Source organism: Pipistrellus hanaki, assembly GCF_964339955.1.
Source record: "Pipistrellus hanaki genome assembly, chromosome: 1".
NCBI lineage: Eukaryota > Metazoa > Chordata > Mammalia > Chiroptera > Vespertilionidae > Pipistrellus > Pipistrellus hanaki.
The window spans coordinates 162,872,178-162,884,896 of NC_140503.1; the positions used below are offsets into that span (position 1 = coordinate 162,872,178).

Sequence of the window (12,719 nt, forward strand, 5' to 3'; positions counted from 1 at the left end):
TTTTAATTCAGGGTTAGGCACATTTAAAGTGTTCAATAGCCATATGTGGCTGGGGGATAGAGCCTCAGATGCCTCACTTCTTACATGCTCAGAGGCGGTATCAGTGCTACTGGTCTATGGACTACACTTTGAACATCAAGTAGCCAGATCATGGTGGCAAGTCTTCCTCAATCATCACCCTTTCACCCACAGCATTCCCTTCTTTTTCAAATTCAGACAATATCTGTTGAAGATTCTAGTCTGATATTCTAATGGTTAATCACTCACCATATTTAGATGTGGAATGCCACTGATTAAAAAAAATAGGGAATATTTGATATACTACTTGCAGAAACACAGACTCATTTACTCTTTATTTATTTATTTTAATCTTGGGAACCTGCCAATGTTACCAGATGCTTTTATGAGAATGCCCTTAAAAACAGGACACAGGATAAGCACAACTTTATAATTCTAACTTCATAGGTTTGGCATGTCAAATATTTAATAAAACAGACAATAGGACTGTGGAGGGAAAAATTGACAATAATATTCTCAAAGCTTTAGGATTTAGGGGCATTCCTCGGTCAAGGGCATGAATATTTCATGAACTTTCCAAAGAGAAACATAAAGGGAACCTGTTTATTTCCTCCTGACCATCCAACTGCAGGAATGGTAGAGCTCTACAGGCAGATCTTATATCTTTGTTCAACTATATATATAAATATGGAAACTTAAAAAGCTAAATGTGGGGGAGCCTACATCTGAATGATCCTATATAGTGCAATTGTCCTTCGGATGCAAAAGCTTTTAAGCTCAGAATAGTATTCTGCAGGTGAGCAATGAATTAGAATTCCTAAGAACTTGTTCACACTGATCTCAGATTTTCTTGTGAGCTTTTAGCAAGTGATTTACTTTATTTTCTCCTCTCTCAGATGGAAAGAATAATGCTTGTTGTACTTATTTCACAAAGTCATTACAGAGAAGTGTAAAGGAATTTGGTAAATTATAACAAGCAATTATAAGTTATTCAAGCATGCTGAGTGGAAGGTACTGAATCTTAAGCACAAGGTCAAGATGGAATCTGAACTGATAAGATGATCAAGCAAGTAGTCAGGGCCCTCCCTACTGCTGCTACTCATAATAATTGCAGCTGTCTGTTGATACTATGTTTTCCAAGTAAAAATGCAAGACAGGATTCTAATCACAGAACTAATGTCCCTTCCTACACAGGAGAAAACATCATGCCAAACATTAAGTAAATAAAAAGAGACTTTATGAAATTTTTTATTTTAAAGTGTTTGTTGTAGTTCTTAATTGAAGTAAGCATGGAACTATGTATACCAAAGATATTTTCCCCTAATAACAACTATTTAAGTTACTTATTGGAATGCAATCTCTTTAGTGAAAAAATATGAAATTTAATTTTGATAGACAGCTTAAATTAAATTCACGTGGTAAAAATTATCTAGTGTGATCATTGGAAAAATTAATTTTGTCTAGAAAGTCAAATATTACATAAAATGAGGAGAAAAAAACAGCAAAATAATAAAAATCTCTAATTGAGAAAAGCCATGAAATATTATTAAAAGACATTAAAGAGGGCATAAATAAACAAAAATAAATAAATAGAATACAATATTATAAACATGACAATTAATTATACATTGGTCACAACTTGGAAGCAATTCCAATCAAAATTATAAATTTTATTGCATGTGAACTTTATAAGTTGACTAAAATTTATGCAAAAGAGAAAGGGTCAAGTATAACATAGATATTTCTGAAGAAGAAAACCAAAGTGAATGAATTGTTTATTTTATATCAAGAATTATTATGAAAATAACAAATGAGCAAGATTCTGTTATTGCAGGGAGGGATTAATAAAAAAAAAAAAAAAAGTGAGCCCAGAAACAAACTAACTGTGAAAAGATAACTTTAAGATAATCAATGAAATATGAATAAGGACTAACTAGGTATTCAATAATATTAATAAATGATTTTTTAGGTGTTAAAATGTCATCATGTTTTCTTTTAAAATATTATTATTAGATAAAGATTTATACTTAAGTGTTAAGTGAATTCTATCACTTGTATATGCTTTAATATATATAAAGCTATTAAGGCATAGAATCTAGTATTTTAGTAAATTATTAATTACTAGAGGCTCTGTGCATGAAATTCATGCATGGGGGATTGTCTCCTGGGTCCAGCCTACACCCTCTCCAATCTGCAACTCCTTGGGGGATGTCTTATTGCTGGTTTACGCCTGATCTGCAGGACATCCCTCTCACAATCCAGTACCACTGACTCCTAACTGCTCACCTGCCTGCCTGATCTCACCTAACTGCCCCCCTCTGCTGGCCTGGTAATGCCCAACTGCTCCCCCTGCAGGTATAGTCACCCTCAACACCCCCACCTCCCAACAGCCTGGTCACCAAATACCCCATGCAGCCTGCTGCTCGGTCATTTGGTTGCCTCTCACTCACCCCCTGCCAGCCTGGTTGCCTCATACAGCCTGTTTGGTCATCCGTTCAGTTGTTTCGGATGCAATGATTGCTTAGCCTTTTATATATATAGACAGGGGTGGTTATGAAGAGAAAGAGGTCTGTGTTAATATCTGGATTTGCTTCTGGTTGCAGGGTTGGTGACATTTGCCAAGACAGAGGATAAAAAAGACACAGCAGGCTTCAGGATTAAAATAAGTTTAATTTTTGAAAATATATCAGGTGCTAGTGGGATTCTGAGAGTTCTCTGAAGTGAGCAGTAGGATAATTTAGTCTGAAATAAAGAAGAGAGATCTGTGCTCAGGTTGTAGTTGTGAAGACTAGTCTACTCCAGAGAAGTGATCAAATTACCCAAGAGAGCATATACTGTATGGTAAGAAAAGAAGTCCAAGGATGAATTCTGCTGAATACCAATATGTATAAATATACAAGGGAGAGTTCAATGACAGATTCTGAGAGTAAGAGGCTAGAGTACTCAAATAGTTTTGAGAAGAAAGGATTGATCAGCATGAAGATTAATCAATACTAATCCAATAATTTAGAAAAGTTAAATAAGATGAGAACTGAAAATAATCCATAGGATTTCAAAATTGGTGGTCATTGGTGAATTTATCAGGAGTTGTTTCATTTGAATAATGGTGGCAGAGGACCAATCACCATGGGTTAGCAACTCTATGAGAAGTGAGCATTGGAGACACTTGTTTTGAAGAAACTGAAAGAGAGTTAGGGCAATGGTTGGGGTACAAAGGGGATTTCATTTCTTTATAGAAATTACTTCAGTATGTTTAGAGGCAAAATAATGTAACCAGTTGACAGGGTCAGTTTGAGAATCATAAAAAAAAAGAGGGAACAATAGATGAAGTATAGCTGGAAAGACAGATGAAAAGTATCAAAAACAAGTTGAATTGGCCCAATGAGTTCTTTTTTTCTCTGAATCTAAAATAAATATGAGAGAATATTTCACTTAGTAAAAATGAACTATTTTTTTTAGACTCAGGGGAAGACATGTTCTGAATGTAGATGGCAAGCTCAGAGACTAACAGCTGCCAGAATCTAATTGTGACTAGAAATTATCAAAAAGGCGCTCTGAGGTTGGGGGCTGATTTGTGAGTCAATTTTGGTTGACAGAAAGACTGACAGATCATGTGGTAGTTTCCATGTTTAGACCCAATGTTCTCTGTGAAATGTGAAGCAAATCATACGTGAATAAGAGTCAGGGCCAGCAGTTAAGAGCAATGGTTTTGAGAGAATGAACTTTAGAGTATTTGGGGGGAGGGTGGTGAAATTAAGAGTTGAGAAAAAGCCCATGAGTGGGTGGCTAATAGCCACTCCAGGTAGAAGCTATTGAACATGGGGCAGAGGTATGAGATCTATGAATAGATTGACAGTGTAGAGTGGTTACTATGTGATGGGGTCATGGCTCCAGAGGAAGAATAGGGTAGGAGTCAATAGTAAAAATTTATGATCTCCATAATAATTTATGGAGATCATAAATTATTAGTAGCAGCCATATACACCTTTGTGAAATTTGTTTATTACTACTCAGAAATATGGCTCCAGGTGCAAGCAAGAGAGGTCAGGATCAATCTACTTTATGGGGGTTAACAGGACAAATGGTTTCAAAGCACAAAAAGACGTGAGCAGTGCGTATTATTGCAAGAGAGAAGTTAAATAATATGCTGTGTATCTAGGTTAGACAGGATAAGGGGTAAGTCCATGAAAGTAGTGATGGGCTGGGAAGTTTTTAGATAATAGCAATAAGTATGGATAGAAGACGGAAGGGATGTGGAAGGGATGTCAGAGGAATAGAGTATTGTTACAAGTGTCAACTAATGAGCTTGGATACAGCAGTGGGGAGTTAAAGCAGAATGCTGCTACTGCAGTGTCATTCTACAGTAAGTTGAGAGATAGTGGCATTTGAAGTTAAGCTTGAAAGCTATTGAACAGGGGGCAGAGGAATGCGATCTATGAATAGATTGACAGTGTAGAGTGGTTACTATGTGATGGGGTCATGGCTCCAGAGGAAGAATAGGGTAGGAGTCAATAGTAAAAAGAATGATGGGTGGAAGGAATCTGAGAATAAGCCAATGATAAGAGTAAATGAGAGTGAGCCAATCAGAGACCCACACTTTGGTTGGTGGCCAAAAAACAGAGGGAAGAGAATGTGTTAGATGGACCACTCCAGTGACTTCTAGACAAACCGAATCCTAAGTGGTCAAAGGCCTTGTGAGGTTAGCAATTTTTAGGCTCCACTTATCATTTAAAAGGAATGTCACTGAGAATTTACTTATCTCATCTCTAAAGAGTTCTCTTTCCAGTCTGTTAATGGGAAAAAAATGCATCTATATTCATTCTCTATTTTAAAATTTATTTATTTTTCATTCAGACCACTTTTACCATGTTCCTACTATGTACACATTAGTATTCTAGGTACAATGCCAAACATGAAATAAAAGTCATTTATCCCTCCTCTGAGGAGCTTGTTTTCTTATTGAATGTGTGTATTTACCTCAAATCTGTGGATCTTGGAAGAAGTCTTTTTTTCCCAGTAAAGTAGACTTCAAAATCTTCAGACTTCAGCCTGTGGGCATAGTCAATATATCCTGATATCTCTTGCCCATGAGAATTCCTGTCACGAATGAATATCACAGACTGGTAGTACAAAAAAAAATAGAGAATGGAGAGTGTAAAAGTCATTTGAGCAAATGTATATGATAATAAAAAATATCATTATTGAGTGTTACATGAACCAGAACCTATCCTAAGGGCTTTATATTTTAGCCTTACAATAATCCTATGAGATTGGTACTATTATTTTCTCCTGATGAATAAGAAATTTATGACAAGTTAACTAAGTATGAAAAGTTGATCATTTAATTACTTTTATATAACAATATAAATGGTAACTTTTAGAGGTCTTCTTCCTCGGTTCAGATTTTATTTTAAGTATTTGTAATACATCATTTATTACTTTTCCTTCAATCCTGTTGTCTTCCCTTTGTCATCATTTTTAAATTAAGAAAAAAACAAACAAACAACACTTGAGATTAAAATCCAGGCTCATATGCTTGTCCTTCTAAACCTTAAATTCTTCTATCATCTGAACTCCTATATATTTTCTGTTATAGAGATATAAGTTGTGTCTCTTTTTCTCACCCTAGGAATTTTTTTTTTAAATCTCCTTATAAATTAAAATTACTTTACAAAATTAATTCCAAAGGCAAAAATTATATAGCAAGTATATTCTTCTCATTCATATTAATAATTCTAGGAGAAAAAAATAATTGGAAAAGTTCTTAATATACTTATTTCTAAATCTATATCAAAGTGTGGAATTTCCTGGCAAGTTCTCATTGGGGAGACTCTATAAACAAATCCTTCTTTTCCTCTCCAGCAATCACTGGTTATTACTTGCTGTGTCAGTGTAGTCAATTATAGGAAGCACTAATATGGGTTTCCTTATATAGCAGAGTTCAAAAAGGGTGAAGTTAGAAAACTTATTTTCTCCACTGACCTAAACAAATGTATTACTAACAATATCTCAATTGAAAAACAGAAACACAACTGGTTGTCATTTTGCTGATAAGCATCATCTTCCTATATTCTCTGGTAGTTTGGGTGCTGAGAATACTGTACTGAGGAAGATGCAGGAGCATGTTTGTGACTCAAGGGAGAAAATATTATGATGAATTAATGATATTTCCCAAAGATATGGCTGGAGGAACTAGCTTTCATTGTTATTCAATTTTATATAGATTCAATCCTTAGTTCTCCTCATTTCTCTCATGTCACTCCAAGTTAGTTGAATTTATATAAATTTCTGCATGCTTTCAGCCACTTGTTTTTTTAGCTTTTATAGCACAAATTCTAAATAGATAGCAACTTGAAACTCTTACATTGCTAAACCAAATAGCTAGTATGGTTGCCCCTGCTTATATAAGGCCACAAGCTGTAACAATCAAAAATTCATACGCAGTCCTAGAGGTGCTTGAAATCTTTATCCCATCAAGGCTTCTCCAGATCTTAGGTAAGTCGTGCAAGGACATAGGGAGGTCAAAAAAGTCCAAAATAAGTCCTCAGCTTTTAAAAGTGGAACCCAACAGAAAAACAATAATGACCAACCAACCAACAAACAAAAACCTCCTATTTTTATCTCTGTCTCTTTTTAGATGATACTCGATTGTTGGTGCAGGCATAGGGGAATTCTAACTCCTGGCATATGCTAGGGGACTCTGATTTTTGGCACACATCAGTGGGGTCTGTGTTTCAGTGTGGTGGAAGTGAGGTTCCTGATTAAAGGTACGCATAAGAGGCCACACTGAGCACCAGTGACTCTGATTCTGGGCCAGTGTGCCTCCCACCACCCATGGCTGCCACTCATCTTGGTGTTTGAGCTCTTCAGTGACACTTGGGTGGTATGAAGCTCCCACTGAACATGGCCCACGCCTATGCAACTTGACATTTGAACCTTTTGGTGATAGTCATAATGGGGAGATGACACAAACCCCAGAGGAAAAAAAAATGAGGAGTAGCCAAGAAAGGAAATCAGTGAAAAAGAAGCATGCAACATGACAGAAAAAGAATTCAGAGTAATGGTTGTACAGTTCATACACGGGATGGATGAGAAAATCAACAACATATGCAAAAATCAGGAAGAAATTAAAAGTGATATAGCTACAATCAAAACACCATGGAAGGTTTCAACAGTAGACTAGAAGATGCAGGACTGAATTAGTGAGTTAGAAAATAAGGTAGAGAAACAAGCTCAATCTGAACAGCAACTGAAGAAAAAAAACATTAAAAAGCAGGAGGAGAGACTAAGGGAGCTTTGGGACAACATGAAATGAAGTAACATATGTATAATAGAGCTGCCAGAAGAACAAGAAGAGCAGCAAGGATTAGAAAATCTAGTTGAATAAATAATGACAGAAAACTTCCCGGATATGGGGAATAAAAAAGTTACACAAGTACAGAGAGTCCCAAGCAAGATGAATACCAAAAGACCCACAGCAAGACATATCATAATTACAATGGCAAATGTTAACAACCAAGAGAGAATCTTAAAAGCTGCAAGAGAGAGACAAAGACAAAGGATCTCCTATCAGATTATCAAATGATTTCTCAACAGAAACACATCAAGCTAGCAGGGAATGGAAGGAGGTATACAAAGTGATGCAAAGCAAAGGACTGAATTCAAGAATACTATACTCAGCAATATGATCAATCAAAATTGAAGGGGAAATCATGAGCTTTGCAGAAAAAAAGGACAAGTGAGTTTAACACTACCAAGCCAGCAATGCAATAAATGCTAAAGGGAATGCTATAAAAAGAAGAAATAGAAAGGGAGGAAGGAACACAGGCATAAAGCATAGAAATGGCTACAAACAAGTACCTGTCAAAATTAACATTAAACATAAATGGATTAAATGCTCCAATCAAAAGACATAAAAAGAGTGAATGGATAAGAAAACGTGACCTATATGTATGCTGTCTGCAGGAGACTCAACTCAGAACAAGGAACTCACACAGACTGAAAGTGAAGGGATGGAAAAATATCTATCAGCCAAATGAAAATGAAAAAAAAAAAAAGCTGGGGGAGCAGTACTTATTATATATCTCACAAAATAGACCTCAAAGTGAATACCATAATAAGAGACAATAAAGGCCACTTCATAATTCTAAAGGGATCAATACAACAAGATGATATAACTCTGGTAAACATTTATGCACCCAATTCAGGAGTACCCAAATACATTAAAAAAAAAACAACAAACAAACAAACAAACAAAAAACCTTCTGGAAGATATCACAGGAGAGATTGACAGCAACACAGTCATAGTCATGTTTAATACATTAACATCACTGGATAAATCCTCTAGACAAAAAAAAAAAATAACAAATAACATCAAGCTTAAATAACACACTAGATCAGATGGACTTAATTGACCTCTTTAGAACATTCCACCCAAAAACTACAAAATGTACATTTTTCTCAAGTACACATGGGAAATTTTCAAAGACAGACCACATATTGGGGCACAGGCAACATCTCTACAAATTCAAGAGAATTGAAATCATATCAAGCATCTTCACTAATCACAATGGCATAAAATTAGAAATCAACTATAGTAAATACAATCACAAAAATTCAAACACTTGGAAACTGAATATCACACTACTAAACAATGAGTGGGTTACCAAAGAGATCAAAGAAGAAATAAAACACATCCTGGAAACAAACAATGAAAATACAGCAATCCAACATCTTTGGGACACAGTGAGAGCAGTCCTGAGAGGGAAGTTCATAGCATTACAGGCCTACCACAAAAAAGAAAGAAAGAAAGAAAGAAAGAAAGAAAGAAAGAAAGAAAGAAAGAAAGAAAGAAAGAAAGAAAGAAAGAAAAAAGAAAAACTGGAAATAAACCATCTAACTCTGCAACTTGAAGAATTAGAAAAAGAACAACAAGAAAAGTCCAGTGTGATCCAAAGGATGGGAATAATAAAGACAAGAGTAGAAATAAATGACATAGAGATTTAAAAAAAAATACAAAAGGTTAACAAAACCAAGAGCTGGTTCTTTGAAAGGATAAGCAAACAAGATTGATGATCCTCTAGCCAGGCTCACCAAAAAGCAAAGAGAGAGGACTCAAATAAACAAAATCAGAAATAAAATATGTGAAATAACAACATATTCCCACAGAAATATGAAGAAGCATAAAAAATACTATGAGCAACTTTATTCCAGCAAACTGGTCAACCTAGAAGAAATGAATATATTAATAAAAAACACACAATCTTCCAAAACTCAATCAGGAGGAATCAAAAAATCTGAATAGGTCGATTACTATGGTGGAAATTGAAGTGATAATAAAAATAAATGTCCAACAAACAAAAGCCCTGGACCAGACGGCTTAACAGGGGAGTTTTATCAAACATTCAAAGAAGAAATAATACCTAACTTCCTCAGACTGTTCAAATAATTCAAGAGAAAGAAGTACTTCCAAGCTCTTTCTATGAAGCCAGCATTACCCTAATCCCCAAACCAGATAAAGACAATACAAAGAAAGAGAATTACAGGCCAATATCCCTCATGAACATAGATGCCAAAGTCCTCAACAAAATTCTATCAAATTGAAGCCAGCATTACATTAGAAAGATCACACACCATGGCCAAGTGGGATTTATCCTGGAGATGCAAGGATGGTACAACATCTGCAAATCAATAAATGTGATACACCAACCACATAAACAAACTGAGAAATTAAAACCATATAATCACATCTATTGATTCAAAAAAAGCTTTTGACAAAATCCAACACTTTTTATTGATAAAAAGTCTCAGCAAGGTGGGAATAGAAGGATCATACCCAACATAATAAAAGCTATATATGACAAACCTACAGCCAACATCATATTAAATAGTAAAAACTAAAATAAAGGAGGCAAGAACATACAATGGAGATAAGACAGTCTCTTCAATAAATGGTGTTGGGAAAAGTGGACAGATACATGCAAAAAATTGAAACTAGACCACCAACTTAAACCATACACAAAAATAAAGTCAAAATAGATAAAGGACTTAAATGTAAGATGGGAAACCATACAAAATTTAGAAGAAGCCATAGGCAACAAAATAGCAGACATTTGTTGTAGCAATATCTTTACTGATATAGCTCCTAGGGCAATGAAAATTAAAGAGAAAATAAACAAATGGGACTACATCAAAATAAAAATAAAAAATAAAAAACTTCTGCACAGCAAAAGAAACCATCAACAAAACAATAAGAAAGCCCATTGCATGAGAGAATATATTTGCCAATGTTATCTCTGATAAGGGTTTAATCTCCAACATTTACAAGGAACCCATACAACTTAACAAAAGGAAGATAAACATAAACAAACCAATAAAAAAAAATGGGCAAAGGACCCAAAGAGGACATTCAGAAAGCCAAAAGGCATATGAAAATATGCTCAGTCACTAATTATCTGAGAGATGCTAAACAAAACAATAATGAGGTACCATCTCACACCTGACAGAATGCCTATCATCAATAAATCAACAAATGACAAGTGCTGGAGAGGACACCAGGAAAAAAGAAGCATTCTTCACTGCTGGTGGGAATGCAGACTGGTGCAGCCACTGTGGAAAACAGTATGACATTTCCTCAAAAAATGAAAAATGGAACTGCCATTTGACCCAGTAATACCACTTCTATAATAGGAATATATCCCAAGAAAAGAAAAACTCCAATCAGAAAGGATATATGCACCCCTATGTTCATAGCAGTGCAATTTACAATAGCTAAGATTTGGAAGCAGCCTAAATGCCCATCAGCAGATGATTGAATTAGAAAACTGTGGTACATATACACAATGGAATACTAAGCTGCTTTAAAAAGCAAGGAATTTTTTTTTTTTACCATTTGCAACATCATGGATGGATCTGGAGAGCATTATGCTAAGTGAAATAAGTCAGTCATTAAAAGATAAATACTCATGATCTCACTCATTTATGGATAATAAAGAACATTACAAGCTGTTGAACAAAAATAAACAGAGACAAAGAGGTATCAATCAGATTGTCAAAATACAGTGGAAAGTTAGGGGAGGGTTAAGGGGGTATGAGATCAAAGGAAAGACTTGTATGCATGCATATAAGCACAGCCAACAGACACAAGACACTGGGGACAGGGGTATTAGGGCAAGTGCCATGGGGTAGGGGAGGCCAGAAGGAGGTCAGTGGGGCAAAAAGAGAGAGAGAGAGAGAGAGAGAAAGAGAGAGAGAGAGAGAGAGAGAGAGGGGGGGGTACTACTATTTGTAATACTTAAACAATAAAATTTAAAAAAGAAAACAAAGAAACATATGAAATGATGTTTCCATCTTTGTCATGATGGCAAGTATCAGAGGCTAGAAAATTGCAAAAATGTTGAAATTAAGTATTAGTCATGATGCACCGATTGCAGTTTCCATTTCTTAGTTTTATATATTTTGAAAATGAAAGATACCAGCCGAATTAAATTGTCAATATTTTTTAAATGCCACACTTTGCCTTATGAGCAGAAACTAATTTGCATTTTGAATACAAAACAGATTAAATTGCCCAAGGAACAAACATATTACTTTGAAAATAAACTGAATTTATTTTCTGCAAAAAAAGAGAATAGAATTATAATCAAAGAAAGTAGTAAATAAAATTTTGACTTTTTAAAGGAACAACAATACTTGTATAATGAAAAAGAACAATATGTCCATAATTATTTTTTAAAAGTGTGTGGTTGGAAGGAGTGGTCAGAATTAAAGTGTTAGAATGTCTTCATATTTTTTAAAAATAAGCTAAGTCATCAATGTATTAAATACTTTTAGAATTTGATAAATATGCATGTATGTATCTTAAGATCACCATCAATACATAAGAAACTATTTAAAACTTTTAAATTATTAGAGAAAAAATAAAATGGAAAACAGTGACCAGTTAGTGAAACAGAAGGTTAAAATAAAGGGAAAACATATGAAAGAAGCAGGAAACAAAATATATAAATATACTCATCGTGTTTTGGGATGATTTATATCCCCTCTGAATGCACATGATGAAAACCTGACCACCCCAGTACCACTATCTCAGACACAGGGTCTTAAAGAGGTAATTAAGTTAAAATTAATCAATTAAGATAGGCCCTAATTCAATTAGACTTCATAAGAGGAGAAAATTTCAAAATACAAAGGTATATTATGGACTTGCTTGGGTGTATAGGGGAAAGATGATGTGAAGACACAAAGATAAGGAGCTATCAGCTAGCCAAGGAGGGAGGCCTAAAAAGAAACTAAATCTGCTGATACCTGGATATATCTTGGACTTCTAGCCTTGAGAACTATGAGAAAATAAATATCTGTTATTTAAACCACCTTGTCTGTGATAATTTGTTATGGCAACTCTAGCAAATTAATATAGATAATAATAAATTAAAACAGTTAAGCAATTATAATAAATGTAAATGACCAAATGTTTAACTTAAAAGGCACAGGTTATTGCAGTGGACACAAAAATAGGATATCCTATCTAATAAAAGAGTAATATGCAAATTAACCATCACTCTGCAACAAAGATGGCAGCACCAGTAGCAGGGTGTTCACTGGGAGCGGGAGCCCAGTGTCCCATCTCTGGCCATGTAGAGGGAGGGGCAGTCATCGCTGGCGACACAAGCCCAGTGCACCGCACCCTGGCCACATGGAGA

At 35.0% G+C, this 12,719-nt stretch overlaps 1 protein-coding gene across 1 annotated transcript in view; it reads right to left on the bottom strand.

Annotated features, from left to right (window-relative positions):
* CFAP299 (cilia and flagella associated protein 299) overlaps nt 1-12,719 on the bottom strand; it is a 511,892-nt gene that overhangs the window by 64,339 nt on the left and 434,834 nt on the right. The window contains exon 4 of the mRNA XM_084883088.1: nt 4,996-5,138. Coding sequence (XP_084739214.1) covers nt 4,996-5,138 — 143 coding nt within the window. The remainder of the gene's footprint in view (nt 1-4,995; nt 5,139-12,719) is intronic.